At 40.5% G+C, this 21,208-nt stretch overlaps 1 protein-coding gene across 1 annotated transcript in view; it reads right to left on the reverse strand.

Annotated features, from left to right (window-relative positions):
• Window positions 1-1,192: 1,192 nt before the first annotated feature.
• The window catches only part of LOC140198740 (1-phosphatidylinositol 4,5-bisphosphate phosphodiesterase gamma-1-like), a 269,063-nt gene continuing 249,047 nt past the window's right edge, over window positions 1,193-21,208 (reverse strand). The window contains exons 29-32 of the mRNA XM_072259758.1: window positions 11,608-11,769; window positions 9,832-9,920; window positions 4,599-4,783; window positions 1,193-2,363 (exon numbers count right to left, since the gene is read on the reverse strand). Of these exons, the coding sequence (XP_072115859.1) occupies window positions 2,303-2,363; window positions 4,599-4,783; window positions 9,832-9,920; window positions 11,608-11,769 (497 nt within the window). The 3' untranslated portion in view covers window positions 1,193-2,302. The remainder of the gene's footprint in view (window positions 2,364-4,598; window positions 4,784-9,831; window positions 9,921-11,607; window positions 11,770-21,208) is intronic.

Consider the following 21,208-nt stretch of genomic DNA (forward strand, 5'->3'; position numbering starts at 1 on the left):
ACAGATAGACTCATTATCTCTGCTTGTTCCTGCCCCACTGAACTACCTCAACTCAGTTTAATCCCACCCTGGTTCAATCCCTTCCTACCTACATTTGTGACACTACATACAACTTTTGATCTTTTCAATGATTTCAAGTTCCTGGCCCCCACCATCTTATTTTTATAAATTGGAGCAGATCTAAGCCGCTTCTCAGGCAGGAGTTGATACGTTTCATCACTAACCTCTCAAAACATTTCATCACTGTGGATGTAAGTGCTACTCGGCGATAGTCAGCCATTGAGGCAGGTCACCACACTCTTCTTGGGCACTGATACATTTGAAGCCTTCTTGAAGCATTTGGATACCACACACTGCCAAAGTGAGAGGTTAAAGATCTCAGTGAACACACCAGATTGTTGATCAGCACAGGTCTTTGGTCCTTGGTCAGGTACCCTATCGGGGACGAATGTTTTAAATATGTTCACCCTCCTGAAAACTGCTCTCACATCAGCTTCAGAGACTGAAATCATAGAATCATCGGGAAACGTGAGAGTTCGTGATAGTTCCTCAATGTTTTGATGGTCAAAGCGAGCATAGAAGACATTGAAGCCACACACACAAAATGCTGGAAGAACTCAGCAGGCCAGGTAGCATCTATAGAAAAGAGTAAATAGTCGAGGTTTCGGGCTGAGACCCTTCATCAGGACTCAACAGTTGCATTTCAGGCTGCAACTCTTTATCAGGACTGATGAAGGGTCTCAGCCCGAAACCTCGACTGTTTACTCTTTTCCATAAATGCTGCCTGGCCTGCTGTGTTTCCACAGCATTTTGTGTGTATTGCTCAGATTTCCAGCATTTGCAGATTTTCTCCTGTTTGTGATGAAACTGAGTGAATGTGGTATTTAAGAGCTGATCTCCAAATGAACTAATAATTGAAGCTAAATCTGCAGTTTTGTCCTTGTGCATATTTGGAATCTCATGACATGACTCGAAGAAGAGCAGGAGGTTCTCTGAGCACCTGCCTAACAACTCCCCGAACAAATAATTCAAATTACTGATATTGGCAAAACTTCATTCAATATTCTGTCCATTCTCATCACCTGGTATTAAGCAGAGTCACCTGAATGAGGTAAACATCCTCTCATTTAGATCTTTGTACAAGGTGAAGATTGAAAGTAAATGTAACACAAACTACAGTAAAGTATTAACATTGTTTATTGAGTCTGTTTGTTCTCATTGTAGCCATGTAATTTTATGTCAACTTAAATGCTGGGCTATATAGTTTCCTTTACATTTGTTATTTATGATTGCTAGTGCTCAGTTCTACCTGGGTGCTGGGCATTACAAACCCTTTTTCATTTTGTACAGTTGAAACCTGGAAAAATAAAATTTTATTTAAAAAAAAATCCATTCTTGCTCATCTCCCAGCAGTCTGTCTGAGAGCACCAACTGTGGCAGGAAAGGAGTCTGCCACCAACCCCCAGCCTGATGACCATAATAGCGGATGGCAGGATAGGGTGGGTGAACTTTTAACTGGAATAAACAAAAAAAAACATGCTCCCATAAGGGAGATACTTAGCAAAACAACAGATTGAAAAGTTTCTTTCAAAAAAACTGTCACTTGTTTCTGTACAGACTGTGCCCTGATATTCCAGGACTAAAGGCTCTAATGCTTGGATCAAATCCTCCCGATGAAGAAAATGATAACAAACAGCAATATCCTCAGCTGTATATGCATAGTTCCTTGGTATATTAAATCACCATTTTTTGTATACTGGCAGGTCACCCTTGGCATTTCAAAACAGGGATATTATTCTACAATGCATGATGAGGAAAGTATTATAGAAATTAAATGTGACACACGGAAAGAATGTGTCATACACAGAAATCCAGACAGAAGTATAGACAGTACGGAGCTGAATCAACAAATGAGGCAGAGAAACTATTACTGCACTTCACCATGCTTGCATGAGCTTTGCTCTGCCGAGAATTGTGTGGTGCTTTCAAATCTAATGAGAATGCACTTTTTCCTCAATAAGACCTTAATATTGACACACTTTTAAAAATAATTAGTCATCTGCGAATGTAACATGTTGAAAAGGGAAATTAAAAAAAATTTTAAAAAGGCACAGAGCTGAATCATTCGTCTCTGAAATCATCTCCATCAAGCTTAGGCTAGCTTGCACCATATGCTAAATGGACTCCTTACAGGATCTTGCCAGGACTGCCTGAATGTAGGCCGAATCTGCAGAGGGTTTCCATGGAAACCGATAGACCTTAGCGATCTGCAGCTTCAGCGCTGCCAGAGTCATGTGAATCTTTAGTTCCTCTTGTTCACCATTTGTTGCCGTAGTCTGTCCCTCTTTTTCTTCTCTATGAGTCTAAAAAGGAAAAATAATGGGAGGAACTAAATAAAAGATCACTGAGGTTATGTAAATGTAAACTACCGCACGTTTGAAAAATTAAAAGAAGGATGAAATGCTTGAATTACTCGACATACTAGGAGACAACAGAGATTATTATTTCAGGTTGGTTTTTCAAAAGAACTGATTTTATCTAATTTGTTTTGTACGCATCTGCAAAGTGAGTTGGCCTATACCTTAAAGGCGTTAGTCTAAACATTGAATTTGAGGCAGTTTTGATGCACAGAACTGGTGTGGATATAGCCCTTATGCCAAATCCAGTCAGAAAAAATTTCACTGCATTGGTGCATTGTTGGTTTCAGAAATCAATGTTGGAATTTGCTGCCCTTGAAGAGTGCTAAACGTGACCCACACATTTCACAGACAGTGTTTCTTGTTGGACAGGCAGCATCTTTTGATGGTTGACCCACGTGAAATAGGTCAGTGCTTTTGACGGTGGCTTTATGAAAATGAGAAAGAACAGAATTGGGGCTGTCACAGGAAAACTGTGTGAGTTAGCTTGATGAAGGGTCTTGGCCCCAAACACTGACTGTTTATTTCACTCTACAGAGGAGTATACAGACCATGTGCAGTCAGATGGGATTAGTAAACTGGCATCATGATTGGCACAGACATGGTGGGCTAAAGGGCCTGTTCCTGTACTGTGCTTTTTTATGTTTATTCATTTTGCTTGTCTATATCTCCTTAATACCTCTTTGCATTCTCACCAAAATACAAAGTGCTTCTAGCTTTGTATCATCAGTAAATGTAGATACACACTCAGTGGCCACTTTATTAGGTACCTCCTGCACCTCATAAAGTAGCCACTGAGTATATATTTATGATCTGCTGCTGCTATAGCCCATCCGCTTCAAGGTTCGATGTCTTGGGCATTCAGAGATGCCCTCCTGCCACTGTTGTAACGTGTGGTTATTCGAATTACGGTCAATTTCCTGTCAGCTTGGATCAGTTTGGACATTCTCCTCTGACATCTCTTATTAACAAGGTGTTTTCACCCACAGAACATTTTTTATTGTTGTACATACCATTCTCTGCAGACTCTGGTGCATGAAAATCCCAGAAGGTTTCTTGAACATGTCAGCATGCTTTTACGCCTTGAGTTGCTGCCACATGACTGGCTGATTAGATATTTGCATTTATGAGCAGCTGTACAGGTGTACCTAATAAAGTGGCCACTGAGTGTATATTGATTGTTAACAGTTGGGCTCCACACTAAACCCTACAGCACTCAGCTAATTGTAGCTTGCCAACCTGAAAGTGATGAGCTTGTGTTAGGAAATCAGAGCACTCAAGGAAAATCCATGTAATCAAAGGAAGCGCGTGCAAACTCTGCATTTAAAGCACCTGAGATCAGGATTGAATCCTGGTCTTTGGCACTGTGAGCACCAAGAATAGTCAGCTCTGGAGCTGATGGGATGTGTCCTAGACTGCCGCGAGAAGCAAAGGAGAAGAGTGCTGTCAGAAATGTTTAAAATTTTGCTGAGAGGTGAGGTTCCATACAACAGTTAAAAGGATAAATGTGGTACTTTTACTTAAGAAAAGAAGTAGCAATAAGCAAGGTTAAATTAGTCAAATCCAGGTGGTAAGGAAGTTATTGGAAAGAAAATCTGGAAGGCAGGATTATTCTGCACTATATTTTTTCAGTTGTTCTAATCCATTTCAGTTTTTTAAAGTATATATATATATATATATATATATATATATATATATATATATGTGACATTTGAAACAACATGCCTCTGATGCCAGCCAGCTGTAAAAAGCCATCAGCATGATTTTGGAGATGGGCTCCTCAGAATCAGTAGCCTGCAGCCCAGTTGATACTCTGGGCCTAATTCATCTCACCAAAGAGCAGTGGAGTGGCGGTCCTCAGCATGGTCCAAACTGTGACAGTGCCGCAGATAAATGTGCCACACGATTGCGGGGAGGCGATGGGGGTAGTGCTTGGGTGACGACATGTCCAATCATCATCTACGCTATTTGTCTCTGTAAAGTGGTTACTTGGTTGATGGTGTTAATTACTGGCTTTTTGCCAGAACAACACTTGAGTAATTCGTTTCACTTCTGTGCATCTGCTCACACAGTTGCGTTTCTTTCATTACGGTTTGCCCTCATTTTTGTGGGCACGTGTTCTTGTGGTACTTAAAGTAGATAACCAGCACATCTCATTCTCTACACATTTTCTCAGTTTACCGTTTGTTGCGGGCTTCTGTCAGCTCCATAAGCTGATCCTGCACAACACGTAGCTCATCCAAACGTTGCTGGTAGCGGGAATCACAGCTGTTGTTCCGTTCAAAACTTGACACCTGGCTAGAAAGCTCACTTGTCCGATCACGTAGTTGCTGGATGGATGAGTACAGATTCTCGTCATCTTCCTCCTGTTCGAAGATCACATACAGAGTATAAATGAAATCTGGTTTGATGTCAAGGCCCTATATGAATGATCCCAAATAGGTGTCATTCTCAGATGTAACCCTATTCTTTAGGATAAAAGTCACCCAAATTCTTTTCTTTTGACCTCAGGCAAATGCAATAAAGATACAGTGAGCTATTGTGGGTGTTAAGTTACAAGGAAAACTTCATTGTGACTCTGGAAAATTGGTCTAAATCCATGATTAATCACAAATGCTAATGATTGGGTGTAAATAGGCTACCTAATTTAAAAGGCTACCTTTCTTTTGTGGGTTTCAAAAGGAAATTGATTAACTCTGGATCCAGATTCAGGAGATTGTGGAATAACACTTAGAGGTTGTTGTGGTGAATAGGTCAGGATTTGGGGTGAAGGTTGAGGGATAGGGAGAAGGATTAGCTGTTCAGAGATCATGTGGAGTGGAAGAGTGGCAGTCTGGGTAGTGTTAGTAAAGTGTTTAGTTTTGGGGTGTTATTTTAGTGCTCTAGTAGATTTTCTCGGTGACAAATATTGGGGGAATATGAAAAGATAATATTTGGTTTAGTCTTGCTAATCAGGTATGTGACTTATGTAAGTTACATGCTTGATGAAGCAGGAACAGATGGGAGGGGTAGATGCTGTTAGAATGAAAATGGGATCCTCTGTGGGCCTAAAAGATAGCCAAATGGGCCAATCAAAGCTGAGATTCCAGGGGTTGACTGGGACATGCTCATGCAGACCCCCATGAAGAGACACTGCAGCATGGGTGACAGTTGCTACAAAGGCTTGCTAATGCTTGTTGTCCATGGATAGCATAGACCACCTATCAGTAGAGATTCTCAACATCTTTCTCCTGTTTGAAGATCACATACAAAGTATAAATGAAATCTGCTTTTGTCATGTCGAGGTTTCACATGAATGATCCCAACTAGTTAAGGGAACCAGGCATTCATCAACTAGGATGAAGTCTGCAATTTTCAATAACATTTCATTTTGCACTTATTTTTGAAGTTACAGAGTGTGAAAACATCATCAAGTCAAGTCAAGTCACTTTTTATTGTCATTTCGACCATAACTGCTGGTACAGTATGCAGTAAAAACCAGACAACATTTTTCAGGACCATGGTGCTACATGAACAATACAAAAACTACACTGAACTACGTAAAACAACACAAAACTACACTAGACTACAGTCCTACCCAGTACTGCATAAAGTGCACAAAACAGTGCAGGCATTACAATAAATAATAAACAAGACAATAGGCACAGTAGAGAGCAGTCGGTTGGTGTCAGTCCAGGTTCTGGGTATTGAGGAGTCTGATGGCTTGGGGGAAGAAACTGTTGCACAGTCTGGTTGTGAGAGCCTGAATACTTCGGTGCCTTTTGCCAAATGGCAGGAGGGAGAAGTGTTTGTATGAGGGGTGCGTGGGGTCCTTCATAATTTGGATTTGGTATATTGGATTTTCAAAAGGCTTTTGACAAGGTCCCACACAGGAGACTAGGGTGCAAACTTAAAGCACACGGTATTGGGGGTAAGGTATTGATGTGGATAGAGAATTGGTTGGCAGACAGGAACCAAAGAGTGGGAATAAACGGGACCTTTTCAGAATGGCAGGCAGTGACTAGTGGGGTACCGCAAGGCTCAGTGCTGGGACCCCAGTTGTTTACAATATATATTAATGACTTGGATGAGAGAATTAACTGCAGCATCTCCAAGTTTGCGGATGACACGAAGCTGGGTAGCAGTGTTAGCTGTGAGGAGGATGCTAAGAGGATGCAGGGTGACTTGGATAGGTTAGGTGAGTGGGCAAATTCATGGCAGATGCAATTTAATGTGGATAAATGTGAGGTTATCCACTTTTGGTGGCAAGAACAGGAAAACAGATTATTATCTGAATGGTGGCCAATTACGAAAAGGGGAGGCGCAATGAGACCTGGGTATCATTGCACACCAGTCATTGAATGTGGGCATGCAGGTACAGCAGGCAGTGAAAAAGGCGAATGGTATGAAAAAAAACTGGCATTCATAGCAAGAGGATTCTGGCATTCATAGCAAGGGGATTCAAGTACAGGAGCAGGGAGGTTCTACGGCAGTTGTACAAGGCCTTGGTGAGACCACACCTAGAGTATTGTGTGCAGTTTTGGTCCCCTAATCTGAGGAAAGACATCCGTGCCGTAGAGGGAGTACAAAGAAGGTTCACCAGATTGATTCCTGGGATGGCAGGACTTTCATATGATGAAAGACTGGATCGACTAGGCTTATACTCTCTGGAATTTAGAAGATTGAGGGGGGATCTGATTGAAACGTATAAAATTCTAAAGGGATTGGACAGGCTAGATGTAGGAAGATTGTTCCCGATGTTGGGGAAGTCCAGAACGAGGGGTCACCGTTTGAGGATAAAGGGGAAGCCTTTTAGGACCGAGATGAGGAAAAACTTCTTCACACAGAGAGTGGTGAATCTGTGGAATTCTCTGCCACAGGAAACAGTTGAGGCCAGTTAATTGGCTATATTTAAGAGGGAGTTAGATATGGCCCTTGTGGCTAAAGGGATCAGGGGGTATGGAGAGAAGGCAGGTACAGGGTTCTGAGTTGGATGATCAGCCATGATCGTACTGAATGGTGGTGCAGGCTCGAAGGGCCGAATGGCCTACTCCTGCATCTATTTTCTATGTTTCTATAATGCTGTTTGCTTTACGGATGCAGCGTGTGGTGTAAGTGTCTGTAATGGCAGGAAGAGAGACCCCGATGATCTTCTCAGCTGACCTCACTATCCTTGCGATCTGAGATGGTGCAATTTCCGAACCAGGCAGTGATGCAGATGCTCAGGATGCTCTCAATACAACCTCTGTAGAATGTGGTGAGGATGGGGGATGGGGGATGGGAGATGTACCTTTCTCAGCCTTCACAGAAAGTAGAGATGCTGCTGGGCTTTCTTTCCTTTGGACTGGTGTTGAGGGATCAGGTGAGATTCGCCGCCAGGTGAACACCAAGAAATTTGGTGCTCTTAACGATCTCTACGCAGGAGTCGTTGATGTTATGAGATCTACTTTACAGGCCATTGGGTGGGTATTGACTTGTCAATATACTAGCATTTAATCTTAGGCAGATCTTTTCTTGATGTGATTGAGTTGTTGAGATCTACAAAGAGCAGGACTTCTTGGCATTCCATGATGTTAAACGAAACTGATGGAGCAAAGCAGTGTGTCACTCTCTCTACCCAAGATTGACTGTAGAAGATTATGTATGGTTTCCATTCTGTTTGCATTGTATGGAATGAATCTCCATACATATGATAAAAAAACCCATTTTTTTGCTAAATATACTATCCAGGAGTAAATAGTTACATTGCTTGCAGCAGGTTGCAGGTTTTTGTGTGTGTGGGATGGAAAATAGGTCAACTTTCTGTTTTAAAGCACTGCTATACTCACAGTGTAGGCAGACTGATTTCTTGCAATGTTTTTGCAGAGTTTCCTTTTAACTGTTTCCTGTGCACCTCTGGTCCCTTCTGCTAAAGGTCAGAAATCACTCAAACTATCGAAGCGGATCCACAGAAAAAGGCAAAGAGGTGGGGAGGTGACTTCAGAATATTCCCCATCTCTGCCATTGGAGAGAATGAAAACATGGGGCAGAAGTTACAAATGCAAATCATTCAGGGATATCCAAAAGAAGGTCAGTAGATCCAGATTCGAAAATGTGGAAGGACATTTGACCATTTTATATCTTCTCAGTATACAGGGGAAAAAACATTAAAATGTAATGGTGAGAATATACCCTAAAATACGTTTCTACTTAGAACACGATTACACCCTTTTTTTCAGGATTGGGAAATGAGATGTATAAATGCCATCATCACATGCAATAATTATATTTTAAGAAAAAGAGTGTTACGACAGCTTTGTTGGTGCCAGTCATGAACAATGGCTTAATCCTGGATTTTCACTACACCTTTGAAATAATGAGCAGCTGAAGCATCATGTGAAAAAATAACTTTGAATCCTTAACATACAGTAAAATTAAAATAAATAGTTTAAAAGCTTGACTCCTAAATAGCTACAGGTCAAGAGTACCAAGATGCTTGCTGCAGTGATATCATAATGTCCAAAACATATAGCAGAAAAGGAAAGGAATGGAGTGCACCTAGTGATAGAAAAGATGGGCAATGATTCATCTCTTGTACCTGATTACTTCCTTAGAAATCATTGTTGACGGTTGAATCAGAAAAACAGTTACTATTCTTTTAAAAATAAACTACCGTTTTCACGTAGGTTATAGAAAAGCCTTCTCCTTCAGCAAATTAACCAAAAGGTGAAGAGTGTTCCCTATGCTGCCTATAAGCATTAAACAGTATGCTTAAGCTGCAGTTCAATTGTGATGATATGCACATTATCTATCGATTATTGATTATAGACTTCAGGAACAAGGGCATGTAAGTATTAGTGATGGGTGTTTTGAGTGTGGACTTACTACCCTGTAATTAAATTAGATAGCATTAATTAAATTAAATAGCAAGGCACTCTGGTAACTACAGTGGTTAATTTCTATGGGTAACTACTTATCTGTGAACAACTGCATATCATTATTACATTTTGGAGAAGAATCTTCCAGTTGAGTTGGATCAAATAGTTAAATATCTTTCAGGAAAGGACTGTATAAAGACGTATTGCTGAATAAATTAACACAAGTAAAGTTACACTCCTGGTCCCTGCTTTTGGGCACTCACATTGTGGTTGGACACCTGAATGACAACGGTATAACATTTCCTTTTGTTCAAAGGACAGGGTCAACTTCCGTTCGCCACATGGAATAACTATGAAGGACAAAATATATAAAACTTCTAATGGATATGATTAATAGATGAATTAATAACACATGAATCATAAATGTTAAATGATTGAGTAAAATTGAAATGACTCAATTGGATGAATAGTAATTGGTGAATATTTCTGATTATGTAGTCCTTTTAAAGATCCATTTATCTCTGAGCTACTCCAGCATTATCCAATTGTATCTTCTATGGTCCAAAACAATGATTTACCTTTGCATTTACAATCTCAATGTGAACAAGTAAAGAGGCCAGCTCTAACTCCTCACTGTAGCTGTTTTTCAGGGGCACAGATCTGTAACCTGTAGAAAAAATGACATTCTGACATTCATTGTGATAAAGTGGCATTTAAGATAGATACTACCAAACCAGTTCAGAAATATACAAAATAATTGCAACGTACACAGCTAAAGTTTGGGAACCCAGCCCATCATTTAGTGCCAGATTCAGAACAGGAAGATGGAAGACAATATAATAGTTGAGGTTTAAAGGCTGACAGTACATAATCCAATAGGCTAGCTTCATTGCAATCATAAGATTTAATATTGCAATTTTATTTAAGCTCAAGGACAAATGACTGATAGATTCCATGGGTAACTGTTGAATGGATGTGAGAATTCTGATTGCCTTTCTGTGAAGGTCTCAATTGTTATATCTATCATTGCAATGTAGGTATCAACACATCAGTAATGTAACCCCTTACCTTAGAAGCTAAAATTCACGGGTAATATTCTTTTTACCATCATGAGACTGAATGGAATGAGCGCATGACCCTGATTAATAGAGACCAGAACAATTTGGAACCATACTTGGCCATGATGTGGTGCGCTGTGCCAGCACTGGGCAGATGGTCTCGAGATAGTTTAAGGATAAATTTTAAAGGTTCAGAGATGGACTGTATTAATAAATGTCTCTCTGTGATTATTAGGTGTAATGATATAAGAGGAAATGTCATCTTCCTTCATACAGAGAGTGAACACAGGATAGATTTTCATTGTGAAGAGATCCTATAGTTTCAACATCTATTACATCTATTGCATATAACTTATAAACCAAAAAGATAGAGTCATTAAAAAGTGGGGGGAAAATTGCATGGACTGAAGTTACTTCAATGACACATTCCCTTTGAATACATGGCTGTGAAAGTTTAAATAAATTACTTTAAGTCAACAAAACTGCAGGTGCTGAAATCTGGAACAAGAAAAAGAGCAGAACGCTGATGAACTCAGCAGGTCAAGCAGCATCTGTGGAGACAAAAGGTACAAGTTGACGTTCCTGGCAGGGTCTTGACTTGACCTGCTGCGTTCTCCCAGTGTTCTCTTTTTCATTGAAAAATACTGATTTCTGGATTTCAGCGTTGGGATCAGACAGAATTAGTGAATCCATTAAGTAGGAAAAGTACTGCACTGGCTTCTCTACTGGTGCCATTTGTGACTGGACTAAGATCCAAATACTGTAGTGATCCAAATTCATAAAACATCCCATATTTCATTGACAGTCATGCTCAGTCAGTGACAGGAAACTTTTAACAAGTAGATTGAATCCTGTTTGGATCTCTTCAGCAGTACCCCGGGACAAGGAGCATAGAATTACAAAAAATAAACAAACAGCAGGAGAATTCAGCACATCAAGTAGCATTTGTGGACGCAAATGGGTTAGTTGCTGTTTTTGAGTCTCAACTCTGAATCAGTCTTGACCTGAGAAGTAAAGTATCCCTTTGCCTCCACAGATGTTGCATGACCTGCTGAATCCTCCAGCATTTAGTTGCTTTGCTCCAGATTCTAGATTCTGCAGTTTCTTGTGTCAGCTTAAAATTAGACTTTGGTCCTGGGAGTAGAGCAAAGGAGAGGGACAACTTCTCATGTCCAATTCATGATGCACTTGATCCAGGTACGCTTCATGTTGACAGTGGATACACTTTCTGCACAAACAATACTCATCTTACTAAGTAAAGTTAAATAATTTTCTGCTTAATGGGCTACTAGTTACCTGTTTTAAGTCCTTTCACTGGGTAAGTTGCTTGGGCCAGGAAGTTGGGATCACTGAACATGTCCTCATCATACACAATGAACTTCAAAAAGGCAAACTCAGGATTATTGATATCAAAGACAAATTGCTTGAAAAGCCAGATGGGATTCAGTCCATTATCCGCTAGAACAGAAATAAAATGTAAGAAGAAAGAACAAAAAGGTGATTTTTCTAATATTCCATTTTGATTATTTTCCTAATTTCATTTTTCAAAAGTTCCAAATTTTCCTGCAATCTGCAACTAGAAGCCATTTCTACCATTAGTTTCCGATTAATGATTACGACGTAGAATATCGGCTGATTTTACATCACCTTTGAGGTCACTTGTAGCCCACACATTGAGCTCAGTTAACAATGCATATTGTAACTATGTTACAATAAAAAATGCTATATTTAGACACTGTGCACTGTGGTTTAGTTGTGAATTGCTACTTTCAATTAAGAATATTCTACACAGAAATTCAATACTGTGTATTTGCTTATGCTTGTAGCAGAACAATGATCTGTCTGATGAGATGAAGTTCTCTAGAGCAATGATGATGAAAGCAGGTAGTGTTTGATACTTGAAGGAGATTGAAAGCCACAAATGCTTTCTGCTATACCACCTGTATTTGGAATGGATGGAATATGTGGAAATCTTTGTAAAGGAAAGACAGCATTATTGAGATCTTGGGAAGCACACATACAAAAAAAAAATGACAAAAGATGCAATATAATAGCCGGAGATGTGTAAGAAATTGGCCAGTCTACTGGCATTGCAAATTACAGAAGAGGTCCAATTGAGGTGATAGCAAAAACCTAGAGACCATTTTAATCTGATGCCATCAGAAACTTGTGCAATCAAAACAAGAGGAATGGTTGGCAGATAGTTGGTCAGGGTAAAAGTACTAGCAAAAGTGTAACTTCCAGACTTGCTTAGAATGAGCAATGCCTCATTGTTTATTTTTAGTTTAGAGATACAGCATGGTAACACATCCTTCCAGCTTAACGAGAACTGGCCACCCAATTACACCAATGTAACCCACCACCACCCTGAACATCTTAGGAATGTGGGAGGAAACCAGAACTCTGGAGGAATGCCTCACAGTCACGGGGAGAACATACAAACTGCTTACAGATAGTGACGGGAAATAAACCCAGCTTGTTAGCTGCTAAACGACCGTGCCACCATTGTGTGTGGACTGGTGAATGAAAAACTATTTTACAGAAGTATACAACAGCTGGTGTCTATCACAAGTCCTGGTTATGCGACCACTGATGCCAGGCAGATGATCTCTGAAGAGTATTGATAATGGCTGTGGTCACCCCATCTTGTTAAGACATTGCCCAGAAGGCGGCAAATGGCAAACCACTTCTCTAGAAAAATTTGCCATGAATTATCATGGTCATGAGACCATGATCACCTATGTCATATGACATGGGGCATAATGATGATAATAGTAACATTTGAGAGAGTACATAGAATAGCTACCAGCACATAGTGGCTACTGGAAACTGAGAGACATTTTTGATCAAGACACAATTTATATTGTATGGAGCTCATGTCCTCAAAAAGCTAACTGCCTCTAAAGATGGTAGTCTCCAAATAGTTCAGTCACAAAGAGGTAAGTTTATTGAACAGTCTCACCGAGATCACGTGTGTAAGGTAGAATCATATATAGAGGAAATGAAAATGCTATCTAATGGACAATTGAAGAGCATTAAGGACAACACAATTAGTACACATTGACTGTGATAATTATGCAGATTAATCCTGCAACAATTACAGGGCATGGATCTGAAATACTTCCATTATTCTCTGTTGAGATGGAACGGGACATATATATGTAGAAGTAAACTTCCGAGTAAGTGGATGTGAATTGCCGAGTCTACAATAGAAATGGATGATTACAGCTGCCTTTTATTGTCATGGACAATGAAAGTGCATCAATGATCATGGTAGACTACATTGAGTCAATCAAGTGTTGAAACAATCAGAGACTTGGGAAGGGAGGGTGATCTAGAAGCCATACACAGTCCTGTCAAATTGGCTTTTGAATTGCCATGGAGTCTTCCAGCTAGCAGACATTTACAGGAAAGGGGTATATTTTTCGGTGTAATCAGATGACTATCGATAACAGTAGCTGAATGGTTACATTGTAACTATTCAGGGCAATGAAAGAAAGTATGATCAGGATGAGGGTGCAGTGAATCAGTGAATCTATCTATGAAGCACAGTGTGATGACCGATGTGCAGATGATTTTGTACATTAGAACCAATGCAGATGAAGTTGGACAATAATGCATCTTACAGAGATTGTGAGACTTGGGAATAAGAGAAAACTAGCCCTTCCTGGGAGAGTAAAGCAGTGATTTGGTGCAGAATAGCACGCTTAAGATATGAAGGAAGATTTAACAGCAGTCAGTGGGTATATGTTATCTTCGAATAACATGGGTTGGCCATGGCCAAGGTATGGACCTGATTTGTGTCAATGGGACTAGTGCAGATATGTGGAATGGGTATGACTTGGTACACCTATCACAGTGGACCAGGCGCTGTTTCTGCACTGTTTGATTTTATGCCTCAGCGGTGGGTTCACAATGAGAGTGGATGATATTAATGAAGGGGATACACTCAGAACCATTAAAAGTGTAGCAAAGGCATTCTTTGATAGACAGGGATTTGTAGTGCTAGCTGTTCAGGTCGGTGTGTATTTGCTCACTGGCCAACGAGTGAAGTAGGTATTGCATCAAGATGTAAGTAAAATACCAGGACATATGCTATCAATTACAGGAAAACCTACCAAGGTGACCATGAGGTCAAGAAACAGGGCTGTGCTGCAAGGAAACCTAGCTGGTAAGAGAAACAAACCAGTGATGAGGTTTCCCAGAGGAAAAGACATCCCAAGATCAGGGCAGTTTATAATATGTAGCACAACTGCGATTTGAAAATATTTGCACCTTGAGAAGTCAAGCAGTTCAGAGGAAGCATCTGTAAAATATTTGAATTGCATGAGAGAGCATTTCTCTTAAGTTCTAGGAAAACAGTTCCCTTGGAGAGGTTGGATTTTACATAGTGGGAGAGAGATTTCAAAACAAGTGAGCAGGAGGCAGTCGGAACATTTTGCATGCCACAGTTGCCTTGAAGGGGTTGGATTGTGTGTGGCGGGGAGAGATTTCAAAACAAACAAGTTGGGGGGGGGAAACAGAGTCAGGACATTCTGCCACAGTCCCCATGGAGACGTTAGATTGTGTGTGGCAGGAGAGAGATTTCAAAAGAAGTGAGCAGATCAGTCAGAACATTATGCCTGCACAGTTCCCTTGGAGACGTTGGATTGTCTGTAATTAGGCTCTTGGCAAGGGACAATAAAAAGAGGTTAGATGCAAGTGGAGCGGTAATTGTGGGAGCAGGCCAATGTTAGAGTCTGGCTTTGGTTCATAGAGGCTTCAGCAAGGAGAGGCTGAGGCTGTAGGTAGATTTTTTTTTCATTTAATTCTCTTTCTCTCATTGGGGATGCCAGACAGGATAACAGAATGCTCCTCTTGTGGAATATCAGAAGACAAGGAGACTTCCAGTGCCCCTGATAAGTACACCTACTAGATGTATATCCAACTGAAGTTTCTTGCAGACCATTGTAAGCAATTGGATCTGGAGCTGGATGAAACTCTGGATCATTTGGGAGGCTGAGGGGTTGATTGGCAGGCAATATGGGGAAGTTACACTCAAGTTACATGACGCAGGTAACTGGATGACCATAACGAAAGGGAAAAGGAAGTAAACAGCCAGTGTAGCGTACACCTTTGGCCGTTCCCCTTAATAACAGGTATATTGTTTGGAGGGGATGACCTAGCAGAGGAAAGTCACAGTGTTCAGATCTCTGGCACTAAGTCTGGCTCTATGGCTCAGAAGGGAAGGGGGAAGAATAGGTGAGCTGTAGTGATGGGGAACTTATTGGTTCGGGGAACAGACAGGAGGCGCTGAGGCGGAGAATGAGATTCCCAAATGGGATGTTGTCACCTGGGTCAAGGACATCTTGGATTGAGCCCCCAACATTCTTAAGAGGGAAGATGAGCAGCCAGAGTTCATGATCCATGTCAGTACCAAAGGCATGGGTAGGAAGGATGACAAGGTCCTGTAAAGTCAGTTTAGGGAGTTAGGCGCTAAGTTAAAGGACAGGATCTAGCAGAGATATTTAAAACATCCTTAGCCACAGACGAGGTGCCAGAGGATTGGACAATAGCGAATGTTGTTCTGTTGTTTAAGAAACGCTCCAAGAATAAGCTGGGAAATTATTGGCCGGTGAGCTGGACATCAGTAGTAGGTAAGTTTCTGTAAAGTATTCCAAGTGATCATATGTATAAGTATTTGGATAGGCAGGGACTGATTAGGGATAGTCAACATGGCTTTGGGTGTGGTAGGTTGTGTCTAACCAATCTTATAGAGGTTTTTAAGGAAGTTACCAGGAAAGTTAATGAAGACAAGGCAGTGGATGGTGTCTACATGGACTTCAGCAAGGCCTTTGGCAAGATTCTACGTGGAAGGTTGGTCAAGAAGGTTCAGTTACTTGGCATTCAAGATGAGGTAGTAAACTGTATTACATATTGGCTTCATGGGAGAAGCCAGAGTCTGGTAGTAGATGGTTGCCCCTTTGACCGGAAGCCTGTACCTAGTGTTGAACTGCAGAGGACAGTGCTGCATCTGTTGTTGTTTGTCATCTATATCAATGATCAGCTAGTAAAATGGACCAGCAAATTTGTGAATGACACCAAGGTAGGGGATATAGTGGACAGTGAGCAAGATTATCAAAACTTGTAGCGGGATCTAAGCCATCTGGACAAATGGGCTGAGAAATGGCAGATGGAATTTACTGCAGTCAGATGTGAAGTGTTGCATATTGGAAGGACAAACCATGGTAAGATTTACATGGTGAGCGGTAGGGCACTGAGGACTGTAGTAGAACAGAGGAATCAGGGAATACACAACCATAATTCCTTGGAAGTGGCATTACAGATAGATAGGGTCATAAAGTAAGCTTTTGGTACACTGGCCTTCATAAATCAAAAAGCATTGAATACAAGAGTTGGAATGTTATGTAGAAATTGTATAAGACACTGGTGAGGCCTAATTTGTAGTATTGTGGCAGTTTTGGTCACCTTCCTACATGGAAGATGTGAATAAGATTGAAATAGTGCAGAGAAAATTTACAAGACTGTTGCTAGGACTTGAGGACCTGAGTTATAGTGAAAGGTTGAATAGGCTAGGACTTTGTTCCCTGAAGCATAGGAAAATGAATAGAGATTTGATAGACATAAGAGCAGAATGAGATCATTTGGTCCATTGAGGCTGCTCTACCATTCCATTGTGCCTGATTTATTATCCCTCTCAACCCCATTCCCCTGCCTTCTCCCTGTAACTTTTGACACCCTGATTAATCAGAAACCTATCAACTTCTGCCTTAAATATATCCATTGACTTGGCCTCTACAGTCATCCATGACAATGAATTCCACAGATTCACTACCCTAGGTTCACTCACTACAGGAAACATCCTTTCCACATCCCCTCTATCTAGGCCTTTCAATATTCAATAGATTTCAATGAGATCCCCTCTCATTCTTCTAAACTCTAGTAGATATAGGCCCAGAGCCATCAAACGCTCCTCATATGTTAACCTATTCATTTCTGGGATTATTCTGGTGAACCTCCTCTGGACTGTCTCCAATTGCAGCACATCATTTCTTACATAAGGAGCCCAAAACAGTACACAGTAATCCAAGTGCAATCTGACCAATGCCAAATAAAGGCTCAGCATTACAAGCTTGCTTTTGTGTTCTAGTCCTCTTGAAATGAATGGTAAAATTACATCTGCCTTCCTGACCACCAGTTCAACCTGCAAGTTAACCTTTAGGGAACACTGCATCAACCATCAGGCTCTTGAAGAATTAGGGATAACTTCACGAACCTCATCACTGAACTGTTACAACAATCTATGGTCTCACTTTCAAGGACTTCTTGTCTCATGTTCTCAATATCTATTTATTTATTTTCTTTTGTATTTGCAGTTTGTTGTCTTTTGCACATTTGTTGTTTGTCCGTCCTGTTGGGTACAGTTTTTCATTAATTCTTTTACATTTCTTGGATTTATGGAGTATGCCCTCAAGAAAACAAATCTAAGGGCTATATATGGCGACATACAGTATGTACTTTGATCTTTGACCCTACAATTTCTGAATTTTCTTTACATTTAGAATAAAATCCATGCCCTTATCTCTTCTGCCAAAGTGCATGACCATGCACTTCCCAACACTATATTCCATCTGCCATTCATTGCCCATCCTTCTGCAAACACTCTGCTTCCTCAACACTGCCTGCTCCTCCAGCTATCTATGCATCACTTGCAAACACAGCCACAAAACCATCAAGTCCTTCATCCAAATCATTGATAAACTGGCAAACTATGAGTGTCTTCCATCGTGAAAACTGTTGCAAAATACCTACTAAGTTCATCCACTATTTCTTTGGCCCCCCCATTACTACCTCTCCAGTATCATTTTCCAGTGGTCCAATATTCACTCTCAGCTTTCCAATATCTACTCTTTTTTTAAAAATTGACTATCTGAAAAAAAAACTTCTGGTATCCTCTTCTTTTCTTTTTTTTTAATTTATTTTTTTTTGCTCAGCATAACAAAACTCCCAATTTACAGATATATTTACATTTCTTCCCCTCACAGATATCAACTATCAGAACACTTCCATCAAAATATAGACATCACCTCAACATCCTATGCAAAAGCCCTTATTAGTATAGCAGATAGGTTTGCATCTACATACTGCAGAAAAGGTTGCCATGTTTTATGAAAACTATTTGTTTTTCAGTGTACCATACATGTCAAAAAGTCCAAAGGAATGTATTCCATGATTAATTTACGCCAACCAAAAAGTCCAGGGGCCTTATCGGATATCCAACGAAGTAAAATGTTCTTCCTCGCACAAAAAGTCAGGATGTTCAAATTTTTTTTCAGATGTGCATTAATAATACAACTGCTGGGTAAGCCAAAGAGAAAAGACACTGGGTCTCCATCTTCAGAATCTTTTCCATTTCACCCAAAATATCACTCCAGTATGCCTGAAGTTTGGGACAAGTCCAAAAATAGTGGGTGAAAGTTTCAGTATTTACTTTACATTTAGAACACATTGGAGAAACCCCCGTCTTAAATTTCGAGAGACGATCTGGAGTCAGATGGGCTGTATGCAGAATTTTGAGTTGCAATGCTTTAGTTCTATTACAAACTGAAATTTTCTTTGCATTATCACAGATGTCTTCCCATGTTTCAGCTGCTGCAATTTCTACTCCCAGCTCTTCCTCCCAGACCCTTCCCAGCTGCTCAGCCTCTCCACAAGAACATTCCCTCAGGATGCTGTAAAAAGTACTGATGGAGACTTCACCCTTAGAACAAAACACCCTCTTTTTTATGTTGGAACTATAGAAAGCAGTTAACAATGATTTTTTTTCTGTATATAATCTCTTATCTGAAAGAAATGAAAAAGATCCTTGTTGGGTATGTTAAGTTTCTGTACTATTTGACTAAAAGACATCATCGTTCCTTCATCAAACAAATCTAGATGGAAAATACCTTTAGAAATCCAAAGTTTAAATCCAGAATCCATTATGTCAGGCTGAAAATCTGGACTGCCGGTTATTGGAGTGAAGGGTGATATTTTCGCTGTGTTGCCCTCAATTTGTCGCACCGCCCTCCAAGCCCTGACTGTATTAATTGTTACTGGATTGCGCCAATATTCCTTAACTAGTTTCATCTTATTGAGGGAAAACAAATTAATCAGAGGGCATTTTGCTTGTGAAGCTTCAATGTCTAGCCAAACTGAGGAGGGGTTCCTGCAAACCCAGTCAACCACATAAGATAAAAAGGAACTTAAGTGATTTTTTTTGATGTCTGGAAAATCCAGACCCCCTAGACTACTGAAAAGCTGTAACTTACACGTTTTAATACAGGGTCATTTTTTGTTCCAGATGAAAGAAACAAACAAGCCATTTATTTTTTTTAAGTATTTGTTAGGTAAAAATGACTGGAATCATTCGTATTGGTAGAGCAGACGAGGAAGAATGTTCACTTTGAGCAAGGTTATTTGGCCAAGCCAAAAAATGGGAAGAGCGCTCCATCGCTCAAGATGCTGTTTGATTTTGTCAAATAACTGTGTAAAGTTAGCTTTGAACAATTGATCAAACGTAGGTGTGATAAATATGCCTAAGTAAACAAAACCTGTCTGCGACCATTTAAAGGGGAAAACACTCTGAGTGTCAGGTACCTGCTGCAGATTCCACAGAGGCATAGCCTCTGATTTAGGCTACAGCCACACTAGACCGGATAAATCCATAACCGCAGCTTTTTCCCTTTGTTTTGACCCTCTGTCCACACTGAAACTGCATCTTCCTCCCCTGAAAACAGAGCTTTTCTAAAACGTTCTCCAGAGTGTTTAAATCTGAAAACGCCGGTTAGGCGTTGTACTGTGTACGGGGTAACCGGGGCTTTTTAAAAACGCTGTCATGATGTGCCGGAACAGATGGTGGCAGCAGCGTGGCATTTCATTGTTTTCTTGAATGCAACCTCCAGCACCACAACATCAATATCTGACAATAGATGTGCAACAGCCTAATGTAACATTGTATAGAAATACAAGATAACACTGATGCAGACATGTTTATACATTTAACAAGGTGCTTTATTAATGTATTGCTTGTGCATACATTCAATAGGTGCAATTGTCAGTACTTTCAAAATGTCATTTTTAAGTATTAGCTTATGTTTGGCATAGACATGAAAATATTAAGGCCAATAAAGGAAAATTGTAAGTTTCACTTTTACTCAGGTAAAAATAAAATCACTTTTGCCTAGTAACTCATTTTATTGCACATGTTAACTACAGCAAAATAATACAGAAAGACATGGCAAAAGTAAAGGCAAACAAATGAGGTAAAAGCAAATTTCACTTTTGCCCAGTAACAAGCCTTATTGCATTTAGTTGTAGCTGTTGTCCCTTTCATCAATGAAGAGACTATAGCTGTAGGAAATGTTTCCAGGGTGACCCCTCTGTAGGAGTGGGGAAGATGTCGGTGGGGCCACCCGGGGGTCTGTGTGTCCATATGTATAGCTATTGTAGTGGCTGTGAGGCTGGTATTGTGACGGTGAAAAGTACTGCGGGGGGGGGGGCATCTTATTCCTCATCATTGCAAATCCCTCTGCAACAGAGTTAGGCAGTTTTTCAATGTTCGTAGTCAGCCAGGTCATACTGTCCGTGGACTCCCTGTCGGTTGCCTCCATATGCTCCAGTATTTGTTTTTTCAGTTTTAAGTCCTCCTGCGTGAGAGCCAACAGCTGTCTGTCATTTGGCAATTTCCTTTTAAGTTTTTTCTAGTCTGTAACTGGACAAACAGGCACCAAGTATACCGTTTCCTCTTCGCTTGTTTTCTGTAGATGTGTCCTGCGCATGCCCAGTAGGAGGAGATTCGCCCAAATACCCAATTTAATGTGGACGGAGGTATTTTCAAAAACACCTGGTGTGGACG

Source organism: Mobula birostris, chromosome 1, assembly GCF_030028105.1.
Source record: "Mobula birostris isolate sMobBir1 chromosome 1, sMobBir1.hap1, whole genome shotgun sequence".
NCBI lineage: Eukaryota > Metazoa > Chordata > Chondrichthyes > Myliobatiformes > Myliobatidae > Mobula > Mobula birostris.